We start from the raw sequence: 16,937 nt of genomic DNA, 5'->3' as shown, positions 1-16,937 counted from the left end.
AAAACATTATTTTTAACTCTTTAATTAAATTATTAGCAAATATTTCAAACTAAAGAATATATAAAAGAAGTATATTATGGTATAAAATTTTAAGAAAATATATTTTTTTTGAAAAATGTATTGAAAAAATAGTTTAAGAATAAAAGATTAGTTCATATAAAATTAAAAAAAAAAACATAAAACTATAAACTTTAAAACAGAAATGAAGTATAAAATATAAAAATAAGTAAATTATAAACTTTAAAAAAGAAATGAATTATAAAATATAAAAGCAAGAAATCTTGTGCTGTTAAGATTTCTATAAGTTAAAATGAAAAATGCATAAAATTGTATCTTTAGAAAACAGTTATAATATAATATACTAGAAACCGTAAAACGATTTTATTATTGTTTTTGTTTTGAAAACGTGTTTATTAAACACAACTTTACTCATATAGATAATATTTAAAAAATATGCCGAATTTTTTTGTTAAAAAATTACACTAATCTGATAAAAAATTCCGTAAACTAAAGAATCAATAATATGTTAAAAAATTTTAAGGATATAAATTATTGAAAATTAAAAAATGAAAAACTTAAATTTTTAAAAGGAAAAAAAAATAAATTTTGAAAAATATAGAGTGAAAAATTATAATTAAGCCTGAATACAATCCAAAAAAATGGACGGTGGAAAGATTACGTGGAGCCTGATCGATGGATGGTGCACAGTGCACTCAAGAAATCTCACCACAAAAAACAGAAAAATAAAGGAAGTTACAGTTTTAAATGAATTTCGGCCTAAGCTAACAATAACCGTGGGATTTAGATCAACGGTAAATATGACGTGTGCACTCATATCTAACATATGCAACGCTACATCCACCCACTCTCACGCTCCTTCCTCCTCCGTCCCTGCAACCGCCCGGAGCTGCTTTGCCACAAACCCTACCTCTTGCCAGAACGCAGCCGTTTCGTTTTCTCGTTTCCTCGCCGTTTGTGCGTTTCTGCGATTCTTCAACCTGATAAGGAGCACTGAAATTATTGACTGGCTTTATTAGCGCCATACTCAATATTCATCGCTGTAAGCTAGGACTTCCTATCTCTGTTTAATTTTTATAATGAATTATTTAATTATTTAATAGTTACTACTTATATTGAATTTTGTTTTTCTGTGAATTTGACTGAATGTATTGCGATTCCTTTGATTACTTCATCTCTAGGTATGCATTTTGATATATCTGTGACAACTAATTGTAATAATTAATTGAATGTTGAAATTGCTTGTTGTAGTTAAGATGTTTAGCTCAAACCTATCTGACAATAAACCTTTGTTGCATTGGCATTGTTTTTGACTATACCAAATATCTGATAATGCCTGTCAATTTTGAATTATTATCTACACTCTGTGACAGGACTGACTCTTTATTCGTCTCACATTGTACCATTGTACGACCTTAATTTGGTAAATGACAACAATTTTCTTTAAAGTTGAAGAAGTTCATTTTTTTTTCATCCTTTCTGTGGTTCGTTTCGTTGTTTTGCAACTAGAAGCAGTTTTATTTTGGATTGACTTGTTGCATAGGCAATTTAAGCCAACGTATCTTTCTATTTGATAGGATTAAAGCATGCAACTTTTGCTACATACAAATGATAAACACGGGAGAAGGAAGTGACCATCAAGCTATGGCAGATGATGGGAATGTTGAACATATTGGAGGAGGTGGAGTTAATAAGGCTGAAAATAACTCTATCTCTCATGTTGAGGTTGGGGCATCTGAGCCATATGTGGGTAGGGAGTTTGTTTCTGAAGATGCTGCAAAGACTTTCTATAATGAGTATGCCAGACGAGTGGGTTTCAGCTGCAAAGCTGCACAGGGTCGTTCCAAAGCCGATGGGGAGAATATGTACTGTGAGTATTTCTGTGGCAGGGAGGATTTGAAAAGAAAGCCTGCTGACAGTTGTAATGCAATGATTAGGATCGAGAAGAGGGGTCAAAATAAGTGGGTTGTTACACAATTTGTAAAGGAACATAGCCATTCCATGGCAAGCCTTAGTAAGGTGCATAGTATTAGGCCTCGCAAGCACTTTTCTAGTGTGGGAAGAACTATGCCCGAAACTTACCAAGGAGTGGGGCTTGTTCCAAGCGGTGTGATGTATGTATCTATGGATAAGAATTGCATTCCCACTAAGAATATTCATGGGATTAGGAATATTCCCGCAGTTGCTACTATTGCTGAAACAGTTCACCCGGTTAAAAGTCCGTCAATGATGAATTATGCTGTTAGGCCACCTATTCAAAAGAGGACGTTAGGGAGGGATGCTCACAACCTGCTGGAGTACTTTAAGAAAATGCAAGCTGAGAACCCTGGTTTCTTCTATGCAATACAACTTGATGATGATAATCATATGTCTAATGTGTTTTGGGCAGATGCGAGATCAAGGACTGCTTATGGTCATTTTGGTGATACAGTTACTATGGACACAACTTACAGAATAAATCAATATAGAGTGCCCTTTGCTCTGTTCACCGGGGTAAACCATCATGGTCAGATGATTTTGTTTGGTTGTGCACTCCTCTTGGATGATTCTGAGGCTTCTTTTATCTGGCTCTTCAAGACATTTTTGACAGCAATGAATGACCGTTACCCTGTCTCTATCACTACTGATCAAGACAGAGCTATACAAACAGCAATTTCACAAGTTTTTCCTCAAACACGGCACTGTATAAGCAAATGGCATGTCTTGCGAGAAGGCCATGAGAAGTTGGCCTATGTATGCAACATGCATCCAAATTTTCAGATTGAACTATATAATTGTATTAATCTGACAGAAACAGTTGAGGAGTTTGATTCATCGTGGAATTTTATCATGAATAAATATGATCTCACAAAAAATGATTGGCTTCAGTCATTGTACAATGCTCGTGCGCAATGGGTTCCAGCATATTTCCGCGATTCATTTTTTGCAGTAATATCTCCTAATCACGGAATTGATGGTTCTTTTTTTTATGGTTTTGCCAACCATCAGGCGACATTGCCAGTGTTCTTTAGGCAGTACGAACAAGCTTTAGAGAGCTGGTTTGAAAAAGAATTAGAAACAGATTATGAGACAATTTGCACCACCCCTGTCCCGAGGACACCTTCCCCAATGGAGAAGCAGGCTGCTAATCTCTATACTCGGAAAATATTTTCAAAGTTTCAAGAAGAGCTAGTGGAAACCTTTGCTTATACAGCCAACAGAATTGAAGAAGATGGAGAAAGTAGCATATTCAGGGTTGCAAAATTTGACGATGACCAAAAGGCTTATGTTGTCACGTTAAACCTCTCTGAGTTGAGAGCTAACTGTAGTTGCCAAATGTTTGAGTATTCAGGCATTCTATGTAGACATGTTCTAACTGTTTTTACTGTGACTAATGTACTTACATTGCCATCTCATTATATTTTAAAACGGTGGACAAGAAATGCAAAAATCAGTGCTGGGTCAGTTGAACATGCTAGTGAATCGCATGTACATGAGTCTTTGGCATCACGATATAGCAATCTTTGTTGGGAAGCCATCAAATATGCCGAAGAGGGGGCAATGACTGTGGAAACACATGATACTGCAATCGGTGCTCTTCGAGAAAGTGCAAAGAAGATTTCTTTCATGAAGAGAAGTGTTGCCAAAGTTTCCCCACCCAGTCATCCCGTCAGTGGGATTGCTTATGATGACAGAAAATCCCCTACTTCAACAGCAGATACAAACCCTCTTTTGTGGCCACAGCAGGATGAATTAACAAAGAGGTTTAATCTTAATGATGCTAGTACTCCTGTTCAATCAGTTGCTGATCTAAATTTACCACGAATGACCCCAGTGTCTCTTCAGCGAGATGATGGTACACCTGAAAACATGGTATGTGAAGGAGAACCTCTTCCCCATTTTTTATATGACATATTTGTGGGATTGGAATTGGACCACATTCCAATAAATTGGTCCTTGTGTTCTATTCTGTAGGTGGTTTATCCCTGTCTGAAATCATTGACATGGGTAATGGAGAACAAGACCTCAACACCAGGGAATAGAGTGGCTGTTATCAATCTTAAGGTGTGCTGGTAATTATATGAATGATGAAAACCTGGTAGTAATACTCATGATTTAGTTTAAAGTTGGTTTAGATACCTGTGCTTTTTGCATGAGAATTTTCCGAGACTCAAATAACCTTTTGTCCCTTTATGGGTATAAATGTCTTCTGTAATACTTGATCGTGACAGGTTATCCTGCTTTTATCCTCTTGCATAGTTCTAAAAAATAGTGAAAATGTGATCCTAAGTCCTTTAAGCATATTTCAAATGCAGTTGCAAGATTATAGCCGGAATCCATCAACAGAATCGGAAGTTAAGTTTAATCTCTCGAAAGTTACTTTGGAACCGTTATTTAACCACATGGTCAACATCAGAGATCAACTTTCTGCACCAACTAGGAAGTTTGCTGTATTAAATTTAAAGGTGTGTGATTTTGTTGCTTTAGTATTAGTACTAGAAAAGCAGGGATTGATGCTGCTTTGCATTTTCACATTAAATTTCCTTGAAGAACTTCTCTTCTTACCGAGTGGATGTAAATGGAAGTGGTAGAATATATATTTTGATTTAAATTTATAAGGTTAGATTTTATGTAAGGAGCACAAACTATTAATTAGGTTACTAAGGAAGAAAATTTTAATTATTTCGATTGGCAATTTCAGAGGCTGGTTGTATAAGTGAATGACATTGATTATTTGGGAAATTGTTTAGGTATGAGAATATTCATATCGGCTATTAAAGAAAGCAGACATCATGCAGTTGAAAATATAGCTTTGTATGAATGATATGATGCTGTTAAGGTAGATAACTTATAATATAATGTTACGACAATATACTTGATTTTTGATTAAAATCTTATAATTGATCTTTACCGAATTCAATTTAAGATATGAAGAGCATAAATATGGATAAATACTTAGCTTCATTCCTTTGTATCTCAAGACTGAACAGGAATTGATATTCTAACTTGGAGGCCATATTTTGTATGCAAAGAGCATATATACTGAGTAATGATTGTGTTTAATGAATATTTCAAGCATTTTTCGTCGATTTGGGTGAAATCATTGTGGAAATGATGATACATCTATACATTGATCGGTCATGTCTATATAAAAGGGTGTGTATTTGTTTTTTTCTTTATTTTTCCCCTTACTGGCTTGTCTTGCCCCATTCCGATCCGATAACGTATAGAAGAGAAGAGAGATAAACAGAACAAAAGTCAAGAATAATTATTTTCATTAATTGTATTATTCTTACTTTATGGGGGGTTTTGTGGGGTTGATGCATCTTTCCTGCTTGTTTAAGATGTTATCGTATAGAAATCCCACTTTCTGAAAATGTTCCTTTGATTTTTGATCTGTGTATTTCGACAAACTTTTAGATTGTTGAAATTCTTTTAACTGTTTCAGCTTCCAGTTGCCGATACAAATACTGGTGTGTGTGAAGTCAAATTTCAGGTGTCCAAGGAAACATTAGTTGCTGTACTACGATCAATGGACTATATACGTGAGCAACTATCGGTTCCTGTAAGTTGTTTATTGTTACCTGAACAAGTGCTACCTGATGTATCAATGTGTTTTTAATAGTATGGTATCAACCATCCAACTTTAATTATCAATCTGGAAACTAAGGATCTAATTTTTATTATCACACTTGGGTGCTTTTTTGTGTACGTAATGTTAATTTGTAGGCTAAAATTTGGCAGGGCGATGCACAGCCAGAAGCTGCTATATCGAAAAGACCTCGGAAGTGAAGCAGCGAATTTTTGTTTCATACCCAGATAGGTTCGTGACTATTAATCTTGATGGCCACATTGTGAACAGTGAATACAAAAATGGCTTTTAGAAAAGTAGTGTAGTAAAGTCTCTTTCCTTTTTCCTATTTTGCGCGTGTTAAGTTTGTTGTCTAGGATATTTATTTGTACATGTAGCATATCATAGGCAGCATAGTTACTTTAAAGGAACCGTTTGGAAGATCCTTATCTCTTCACTGGGGTGGAGTGGAGGAGCATTCTCCAAACGAATAACGAGTTGAAGTGGATTTAGGAATTTGGAAATGGAAAAAAAAAAAGGCAAACAAAAGCAGGAATGGAAAAAATATATTAGTTTGGTGACGAAATTACCGTATGGATCCTTTTTTTTTTTTTCACAGAAAGTAATAATAATTATAGTAGTTCTTTAGTTTGTCAAAGAAACTTTGGACGTAAATAGTGATATTTGGCAGTGTAAATACTTCTTTAATTTCAAATGCTCATTTGTAATAAATTAGTTGATTTTTATAATACTTATGTTAAAAGTCAAGTCATACTTAATATAAATTTTTATTGGATGATAACGTGAAATTTTAGTCAAAATAGTCATTGACGCAAGTCCTGTCTGATTGAATGTCAACAATTTCTTTTTGCATTTTTCATGAAAAAACACATTTTGATACAGTTCATTAGTTTTTCTTAAAGATAACAATTCTGAATGTGAAACACGAAAACAGGGATAGCGGTTTTAATAATTAAATTCCGTTCCTAAAAGATTCAATATTGAAGATGATATACGCGAAATATTGCAGAGATCGCATTTGCTTTTGTACATATATAAAATTTTGTTGAGTTAGTGTATATTGGAACTCGTCAATACGATTTATGATTATCATATTCTATAAAGTTTATATGAGATCATATTATATTGTTTGAAGTCATCATTTCAATTGAAATGCATGAACCTGTGATCTTCCCAGTGACATGTTGAAAATTTAGTGGTAAAGGTTGCTGAGCACTTTAACCAGAGTCCTTCCATTATCAACTTCAATGTTATTCAAATTCCAAATGTAACAAAATCATAGAGGCTTGGGTGATAAAATGGTTGTGACAAGATCATCCATTGCTCTTACAGAAGATCCTTTTTCTTCCCCTTTCTCTGTTGTGGCATCTCTAATGTGAGCTGCAATCTCATTTGCCTTCTCCTTCATCTCCTTTCCCCTCCCTTCTTGGTCCATCACTATATCTATCACCTTCTGAACCTCCTCTCCGGTAATGGTGGTTTCCACAGTTCGAGTGAGCTCTACAGCCACACCCATTTCCTCCACCAACATCTTCACATTATATGCTTGCTCTGCAGCCAGTGACCACCCAATCATTGGGACCCCATTGCTAAGACTCTCCAACACAGAGTTCCATCCACAATGGCTCAGAAACACTCCTGTGGATTTGTGTGACAGAATCTCCAACTGGGGTCCCCATTTCTGCACCAACAACCCTTTCTTGCTGCCCCTCATTCTCTCCTCAAACCCTTTTGGCAACCATTCTTCCCTGAACTCTCCATCAATGTCAAAACCCACAGGTGGCCTTATAACCCAAACAAACGATCTCCCACTCTTTTCCAACCCTTCAGCCAACGCCATCATTTGGGAGGCACTGATTGTGTTCTGTGATCCAAAAGAAACATAGACAACAGAACTCTCATCCTTCAAATCCAGCCACTCCATGCAAGCTTCAAGGGCTATACCAGATTCCTTTCCTGCACGATGTTTTGAACCCTTGGCAGAGGGTAGAAGAGGCCCCACAGTCCAAACAGGACGTTGAACATACTTCCGCAAAAGCTGCAACCCCAGAGGCTCTATCTCCTCAACCGTGTTGCAAATCCATCCGTCAGAATTCATAGAAAGTGCAATCTGTGAAATGAAGAACCGTGACCATTCATCAGTGCCATCAGCTTGTCTTAGAAATTTATGCAGTTGACTGCGGTGGAAGCGGTAGTTTTGAGGGAACCCCGGAACCCAGAACTCGTCGGAGTCTGTTTTCCTGTGAGGAAGATTGGACCAGATAGAGATGTAGGCCAAAGTTCCATAAGCACCACAAGTGGTGAAGCTTAGATTCCTAATACCTAAGCTAGTTGCAACATTGTTAACCCAGCCAAGGAACACGTCAGATATCAAGCAAAGTGGAGGGTAACCCTCTTCTTCTGTGATCTGTGCTATGAGGGAGCGTAGAGGAGCCTCAAGGCTGCGTGATGAATTAAACAATTTGCCAATGTGACTGAGAGGAAGCTTTTCTGTGTTCTCTGCGTTTGGTGGCAAACCATGGCGGGTAGAGTTGAACTCTAACTCAGCCAGACGGATTTGATGAGGGGAAGTGGAAGAAAGTGCAGATCGAAGGTATTGAATGTTGAGGGGGGTGTTGGCTATAGTGATGTTTAAGGTTGTCTTGCGTTGGATTTGTCGTGCTAGTTGGAGAAATGGGATGATATGGCCATGTGCCATGAAGGGTATCATCACGATGTGTCCATTCTTCTTTGCTGTCTCTGCTGCCATTGGAGCTAAGAGCTTTCTGCTATCGGTTTCTGATACAAAATGTTTCTATGAGCTACAGTTAAAGCTTAAGATGAACAGAAGCAAAAGGAAAATGTGTGGATCTCTGCAATCCACGTTTGAAAGTAAAGCAGTGCAATGTTCAATGGTGCCTTTTCGGTGCGGTGGGGCCTGTTCATAAATACGTATAGCCTCATTTGTGCATTGTGATCACGAAGTGTCTTTTGAACACAAAAAGTAACATAATTTAGTGTTCTTTTTGTTATTCTTTAATGTAAGGTGTTCTATAACAGTTAAAAAATGCGATTATTCCGTTTCCATATCAGACACACATACTTCAATCAAATTACTTTTATTGTGCATAAGGGTTTAGGGATTACGATTTTTTTAATTAAAATAAAAAATTCAATATTTCAAGAAATACTCACCAAGAAATCACTTCCCCATATACCATACTTATTATTAATATAAATTAGACTTAATTACGTTTTAAAGTTTTAATAAATTTGAATCTTTTTAGCTAAATCTCTATTAAACTTTTGTAAGCTATTAGTATTAAGAAATTTTACACTTATGAATTGAATTCCTATGATTTAATTTTCCTGTTAACTCCTGATTGTTATCTTATAAGTCACCTTCTTTAATTATAATCACAATTTTACAATTCTCATACAATATTATAATTGTTACTTTATATCTCAAACATTTGTAACTTTGTTTTGTAACTTAAGTATCTTTAACTTAATCTCAATCTCACATTTTGAGCATATCTTGCTTGATTACACATGTTTTAAGCATCAACTGTGATCTTTACACCATGAACATGTTTTGTAAACCTTTTACTATGACCATAAATTGTAATCTTTACACCATGAACATGTTTAAAGTTAAAAAGTTTTTACCATGACCAAAAATTGTGATTCTACCATGACCATGTTAAAAAAGAACCCCACCATACAATACAAAATTATCTTTATAAATGAGACACAACTTGTTTACAAGGAAAAGTTAAAAAAAAGTGATTCATTCTTATCCAAATTAAGTAAGTGAATATATATAAAAAAAATTTAAAAAATTAATAAAAGTAATTGAGATATTATTCTTTTTCTATCTCGGTTAGGCATGACTTTTTTGCTTCGTTTCTTTTCTTTTCTTATTTTGAAAGTGTTTGACTATATAGCCATCATGTGATATTTGTAGAGGTTATATGTTTATTGGATTTTTCTTCATAACTTTTATTATGTTTCTTAATTAAATGCCTTGAGTTATGACTAGTGTGGATTGTAGAAAATATAATTTGTGTCTTTGAAATATCTTTCACCTGTTATTAAAATAATATATATATATGTATGTGTAAAGCTATGATGTACGAATACAATACATATTCAATACATTAATACATTTATTCTAAACATAATAGGATACGATACATGATAAATGTTTATTGAAAAGTGTATAATAATTCTTGAAAACATAATAAATATATGATTGTTAAGGTGTGAATCCAAATTAAAACCATATGTACTAAATCAACATAAAAAATTATAAATTATTGTCATCATAAAAATATTATTATTTTATAGATTAAATACTTCATTACTAAGTATGGGTAAAGTATAATAAAATATATATACCTGACCTAAATTGAAGCATAGGTACATCATAAATATGAAAACATATTGATTTTTGTATCAACACTTGTTAGTTGTTAGTGTCATATTCTAAATAAACTTACATCATTACTATTAATTATAACTTTTCATTTAATGTTAAATGGTTAATTCAACACTATTTACACAACTAAAAAAATTCTAGTATTATTTTTTTCTCTTTTTATTTTTCTTTTATTTGTCTTTTTCTAATTTCTTTTATCTTCTTACTCTTAATTTTTTGTCCTAACTTCCTTTTTCTCTTATTTCTTTCTCAATTATTTCTCTTGTTGCATTTTATCTCAACTTTCTGTTTCTTGTTTCCTTGATTCTTTTTCTTATTCTTCTATAATTATCAAACATTGAAGTGATGACTTTCCCATTGAATAGATAAGTGTGAGATAAATAATATATAAAAAATAAGACTCACAAATTTTATGGTTGAAAGTTATAGCTTAAAGGTTATAGGTAAAATACTTTCAAAATGGAGGGAGAATAAAAATTGTATGGAGGAGACTCACTTTTGGATTATAAGTGACATCAAATTTCCTATAAATATGATTATAAATAAGTTAGATGACTAATATATAAAAAGAAAAATCCATACATATGTAATGTATGAGTGTATTTGTATTGATCGACTCGTGTCAACAATCATTCTCCTTGGAAGTGGCAATAACTGTGGAAATCATAGAATTATTAGTCAACGAACAATTGCTTGCAGATGATACCGCACGAGCGATACACCGAACATCAAGACTCCAATTGTTGATAATAGGAAATTATGTGTCAACGGACAACTTCCTCTGGATGCAGCGATCACTCCAGAAATCATGAAATTATGTGCCAACAAACGAATGCCCGTGAGCAACCCTGAGCCTACGAAACGTCGAGCGTTAGGGAGGCAATCATTAATCATATGAAATAATGTTAACGAATGAACTACATCTTAGATGTCGAACGACTCACAGTAAGTCAGGTTAAGGTTTGCCATAAATATCTGTCAGATGACTTTATGACTTGAACAAGGACGTGCGGCCGGCCCAGCCGAACGATAAACAAGTCAAATGGTAATTAAGGATAAACAGGTTAGTAATAAGGTTTTTAAAGCAATTAGATATTTATTAGATGAACCCTAATCAAAGGCCCATGTAGAAAACTATAAATATAATAGGTCAAAGGTAAGGTTGTTGGAACTACTTTTCTCCCGCATTTATTACACCATTAATTACCTTCTCCGACAAAACTCTTACTAGCTTAGGCATCAAAGCCTCTTTAGCCAATCAACTGGAAGACCAGACGAATAATAACAACTCCGAATGGAGAGCTCAAATAAAGACCTGAAGATTAGACAAGTTATTTAAGTTAAGTAAACGTTAGGCTCTTATATCCAAAACAACATCTAATAATTTAATACATGACATTTTTATACGAAAACTCTGACATTAAATTTCTTATATTGATATAGATGAATGAGATAAATAAATATAAAGAAAAAATCTACAAAACTAATGTCTTAAAATTTTAAATTAAAGATAATGTCAATTTTTTTATATGTCAATTACTCGTCACTTAAGACTCACTAAATCTATATCTTTATAATCTCTACTTGATTTATATGTGCACGTAGCACTTCATAAATCCAATAAAAACAATCTCTCCAATAAGTCTACCAATGAAAGGAGTAAACAAATAAAAAGTGTAGTTCTTATAAATTTGGTAAAAACAAAACTTAATGTTCTTTAAAAAAAATCCAGACATATGTATCTTTCAATATTTTATAAGCTAAATTTACATACTCATCTTAAGTTCCATAATAATGTCCAATGAGTTTCGTTACAACGTTTCCCATGAGCATAACCATAAAATGCAATCTTTCTATCATGACCATGTTAAAATTTGAAAACATTTTTCTATCACCATAAATTATAATCTTTCCACCATGAATAAGTTGAAAGTTTGAAAACTTTTTTTTAACGTGTTTGACTGTATAGTGTAATGATCCCTTATATGTGGTCTATGAGTGAGCATGATCGTTGTACAGGGACCACGCACGTTGGATTTTTCCTCAACTTTATTATGTTACAAGTGTCGATCGCAGAAAGCATAATTCTTTTCAAAATTCTTGTCTTTCAAAATCTCTTCCTATTATTAGATAACATTTATGTCACTTCATTATCGAATGCTTTGAAGTGTTATGTTTTAGGAAGAGTATTAATTATAACTTTTAACTTAAGGTTATTTACCGTCTGGCACATCTCCGGCCACACATTTGGTCAAACGGTTTAAGGATAAATGACCCAAGTCGGTCCATGATAGATGGACGATTCTTTAAGTTGTTGATGTGACAATTTCTTTAAAATGATTTGAGGAAGTTTACAACCGAACGGTCTCCACAGTTCATTTTAATGGAATTTTGTTGTCATAACTTAAGTATGGGGACCTCCGTTAGAACGCACAGTCCTTCAATTGGACGACTGCGCCAAAACTAAATCAGTAAGCTAAAAATAAATTAAAGTAATATAAGTCGGTAATCAAATTTAAAAAGCAATTGGACCATGATTAAGAAAATTCTGATCATGGATCCATCTCAAAAACTATAAATAGGAGTTTAAGGTAAGTTCGTGAGAACTTTTACTTCGCATTTATTACAATATTAATTGTAGTTACTCAAACGGACTTGAACTGATTTAAGCATCAGAGCCTTATAGATGCTTTTTGTTGTTTCTGGGTTTGCTTTTTGTTGGGTTTAAGAAACAACGGAAAATATTATGAGGAGTTCATGACAAACATGGTGACACAAGCAACTTTATTTTTCAGATTCTAAATGAAGAAAATCACAGAGAGTAGGGTGATAGAATGGTCATAACAAGATCATCCATTGCTCTTACAGAAGAACCTTTTTCTTCCCCTTTCTCTGTTACGGCCTTTCTCATATGAGATGCAATCTCCTTCGCCTTCTCCTTCATCTCCTTCCCTTTCCCTTCTTTCTCCATAACCATGTCTATCACCTTCTTCACTTCATCCCCACAAATGGTAGTTTCCACAGTTCTAGTGAGCTCCACAGCCACACCCATTTCCTCCACCAACATCTTCACATTGTACATTTGTTCTGCAGCCAGTGGCCACCCAATCATTGGGACCCCATTGCCAAGACTCTCCAACACAGAGTTCCATCCACAATGGCTCAGAAACACTCCTGTGGATTTGTGTGACAGAATCTCCAATTGGGGTCCCCATTTCTGCACCAACAACCCTTTCTTGCTCTCCCTCATTCTCTCTTCAAACCCTTTTGGCAACCATTCTTCCCTGAACTCTGCATCAATGTCAAAACCAACGGGTGGCCTTATAACCCAAACAAACGATCTCCCACTCTTTTCCAACCCTTCAGCCAACGCCATCATTTGGGAGGCACTGATCGTGTTCTGCGATCCAAAAGAAACATAGACAACAGAATTCTCATCCTTCAAATCTAGCCACTCCATGCATGCTTCAAGAGTCACACTAGATTCCTTTCCTGAGCGATGTTTTGAGCCTCTGAGTGCAGGAGGTGGAAGGAGTGGCCCCACAGCCCAAACAGGAAGCTGAAGATACTTCCTCAAAAGCTGCAACCCCAGAGGCTCCAATTCCTCAGCCGTGTTGCAAATCCACCCACCGGACTTCATAGCGTGTGAAATCTGTGGAATTAAGAATCTTGACCAGTCATCAGTGCCGTCAGCTTCTCTTAGATATCTATGCAATTGAGTGCGGTGGAAACGGTGGTTCTGAGGGAACCCCGGAACCCAGAACTCATCAGAGTGTGTTTTCTTGTGGGGTAGGTTAGACCAGATAGAGATGTAGGACAAGGTTCCATAAGCACCGCAAGTGGTGAAGGTGAGGTTCCTAGTACTTACACTATTCGCAACGTTGTTAACCCAGCCAAGGAACAAGTCAGATATGATGCAGAGTGGAGGGTGACCCTCTTCTTCTGTTATGCGTGATATCAGGGAGCGAAGAGGAGCCTCGAGCGAGAGTGTTGCGTGACAGAACTTTACCAGTTGAGGGAAATGAAGCTTCTCGGTGTTCTCTGTGTTCGGTGGCAAACCGTGTTGTGCAGAGTTGAAGGGTAATTCAGCTAGGCGAATTTGATTAGGAGAGGTAGAAGAAAGTGCAGATTTTAGGTGTTGAATGTTGAGAGGGGTGGAAGCTATGGTGATGGTGAAGGTTGTTGCTGCTGTGTGTTGGATTTTTCTTGCTAGTGCGAGGAACGGGATGATGTGTCCTTGTGCCATGATTGGTACCATCACGATGTGTTTCTTCTTGTTCTTTGCTTCTTCTGCCATTGGAGCGAGATGAAGGTGAAAAAAAAAGAAAAAATGTTGTTGGTGATAGAAAAAGAGTTGCAGAGCTTATAAAGGAGAAGATGAAGTTGCAGATTGTGTTGGGACAGAAAGATATAAAACCAGCCAATGCATGTTAAATCAAAACAGCAACTTTTGGGTGTCACGGGATGTCACACTTGAAGAAGACAACACGTGTACTCTTACGAAGTTGTGACAGTCGTTAGGGTTTACATATGGAAAATGTTTTGGTTTTTAGAAAAAAATAAATTTTATATTTGTAAAAATGAAAAAGTTAAAAAGTAAAATAATAAATATAAAATGTGTGTAAAATTCTTTTGGATGTTAAAATAATACTATCCTTCATTTATTATTTGACAAAGGTTATATATAATATCATTAAAAACGATGTTTTTCAATTATTTGCAACCTTACATAATAATTTAGTAATACTCTTACAAAATTGCTTATGGAGTAAAAATAATATAATATAATTATACAAGTAAAATATGGATCACATGCGAGGGTGATAAAGTGCACTATAGCACATGTTCATTTCCATCAAATGTACCATTTGTCTAGAGAATTGATGTTTTTCAACAGTAATATTATTATACTTCAATGCTCTTTCTTTTGGAAAATTATCTTTCGATAAAGTGTTATGGACAAACAAAGTATACGTGAAGTTTTATCGACAAATTAAATTAAGTATACGTGACAAGATTTTAACGGACGAAAAAAATGTTTTATGTAACTTAAAAATAAAAGAAATTTTTTGTGGTGTATATTAAAAATAAACTTTTGTTAAGAAATTTTTTATCAAAGTATTATAATCCTTTTCTTTTTGAGTTTTTTTATTTTCAAAAGTAGTACAATGTTTTTTAATATGTATTGTTATTCGGTAACATATGTTACCAGCAAAATTGTAATGAATAGTATATAAATAATTTTATGACTGAATTTATTATATATTACATATATACTATATTTAGATATTAATAGTAAAATTCCTTGCAAAATCATATCACATGTTACTTAAAACGTTTTGAAGTTAATTAAGCAAATATAATTAAAAATAGGAGTGACAATGTAGGTCTAGTCTATCTTGCAATTTTAACTCGGATTGAAAAGTTTGGTTTGTCCTATATGAGTACATGTTCATGAAATTGTAGGTCAGTTGCCTTTTTTAAAAAAAAAAATCTTATCATAAAGTTTTCAATGTTCAACAAATTGAAAAACTTTAACAAGTTCACAAAATTAAGTAAAAACTTTGGAGAGTTAAATGACAAATTGATAATTTAACATTTTCTTCGTATCCATATTCAACATTTTTAAAAGAATGAAATTTAATTAAAACAAATAAAAGGAATCTACTTGTATTATTTAAAAAAAAGATTTTAATTATATATATATATATATATATATATATATATATATATTAATATTATAAAATAACATAAATGTCGATTTTTTTTGATATATTTCAACAGAAATATGAGTGTTTTTGATATGCAGACTAAAATATAAATAAAAATAAGAGTTAAATATGTTTGCAAATTTGAAAACATAATTGAAATTTTTCTATATACTAAATTTTAATAAATTTTAGTTTTTAAATTTTAAAAATAACGAATTTAATCCTTTTAATTTAATTATTTTAATTATTTTAATTATTTTATATGTTAAAAGAAGTTCTGAATAAGTTATAATATATCTAAATAATTCAAATATCAATCTAAATCTCGTCTAATATGTAAAAGAAATTTAAGTACTTTAATTAATAAAAACTTATCTATTCATTTTACATAAACCGATCTTAATTTTACAATGACTTAAAACATATTAAATTACGCACATGTTTTAATAATTCTAGACGTCGGCACATTAAATTATTGTAATTTTCTAATTTAGAAATGTTATGTTAGATAAAAGTGTCGACGGGTGCTGGTGTGTGTCTTATCTTGTTGAAGGATACTTTATTCTGCAAAATAATTGTCTTTATTATTACTGCAAAATAATTTTAAATTATATAATAATTGCTGCATAAAATTTGTATTTCAAATCTTAAAACACATTCAAGTTTACGAAAATGGTGATGAGGGGGTGCACATAGAAAACGAAGAACAATGTAAGGACAAAAATGACTTTTGACCTTGTTTGTAAAGGTGCCGGCAGAAATATGGAGGTGCAAAAAGAAAAAAATTCATGTGAGATTGTAATGTTGTCACTTAGAAACCATGTTCATAATTTATTTTTAGGTTAAATTAATTTTTTGGGTTTTTTATTTCTCAATTAATATCAATTTGGTTTTTAAATTTTTTTAAAACTAAGAATAAAAATGAATCTAATATTTTCTTAAATCAATTCTGAATCATACCTTCAACTCCATAATATTGAATAATAAATTATAGGTAAACAAAATGCACAAAATAAATTGGTTTTGTTAGGCAGAACTACAATGAAGTCTCCACAGGTAAGCAGAAAGTAGGTAGTAGTTAGTTAGTAAATGCACTACCATCCAACTATATATGTACTTTTTTCTTTGCTTTTCTTCAATATTTTTAAATGAAAAAAATATTAATTTAAGAATTTAATAACTACCAATTTTTAATCTAAATAAGCATATGATATTT

At 33.4% G+C, this 16,937-nt stretch overlaps 1 protein-coding gene and 2 pseudogenes across 3 annotated transcripts; 1 reads left to right on the top strand and 2 right to left on the bottom strand.

Annotated features, from left to right (window-relative positions):
* Positions 1–816: 816 nt before the first annotated feature.
* On the top strand, positions 817–6,155 carry LOC114194196 (protein FAR1-RELATED SEQUENCE 3-like). 3 transcript variants are annotated; one of them, XM_028084303.2, is made up of 7 exons: positions 822–1,060; positions 1,392–1,441; positions 1,596–3,870; positions 3,973–4,062; positions 4,314–4,463; positions 5,447–5,563; positions 5,743–6,155. In XM_028084303.2, exons 3-7 carry the CDS (start codon positions 1,627–1,629, stop codon positions 5,788–5,790), a joined length of 2,649 nt encoding a protein of 882 aa, XP_027940104.2. In that variant the 5' UTR covers positions 822–1,060; positions 1,392–1,441; positions 1,596–1,626; the 3' UTR covers positions 5,791–6,155. The 3 variants fall into 3 exon arrangements, 2 of the variants coding, with proteins under 2 accessions (XP_027940104.2, XP_027940103.2); XR_003606351.2 differs by lacking the exon at positions 1,392–1,441 and having other exon boundaries at positions 817–1,060; positions 3,973–4,070; XM_028084302.2 differs by lacking the exon at positions 1,392–1,441 and having other exon boundaries at positions 823–1,060.
* Positions 6,156–6,781: 626 nt separating this feature from the next.
* Positions 6,782–8,605, bottom strand: LOC114194197 (UDP-glycosyltransferase 92A1 pseudogene; annotated as a pseudogene).
* A 4,175-nt stretch (positions 8,606–12,780) lies between these two features.
* On the bottom strand, positions 12,781–14,551 carry LOC114195569 (UDP-glycosyltransferase 92A1 pseudogene; annotated as a pseudogene).
* Positions 14,552–16,937: the final 2,386 nt, after the last annotated feature.

The sequence above is a fragment of the Vigna unguiculata genome, chromosome 8 (assembly GCF_037176805.1).
Source record: "Vigna unguiculata cultivar grain cowpea cultivar isolate G323 ecotype 2 chromosome 8, ASM3717680v1, whole genome shotgun sequence".
Taxonomy (NCBI): domain Eukaryota; kingdom Viridiplantae; phylum Streptophyta; class Magnoliopsida; order Fabales; family Fabaceae; genus Vigna; species Vigna unguiculata.
Note: the sequence above shows the minus strand (reverse complement) of the source record. Positions and strands in the feature narration are given on the sequence as shown.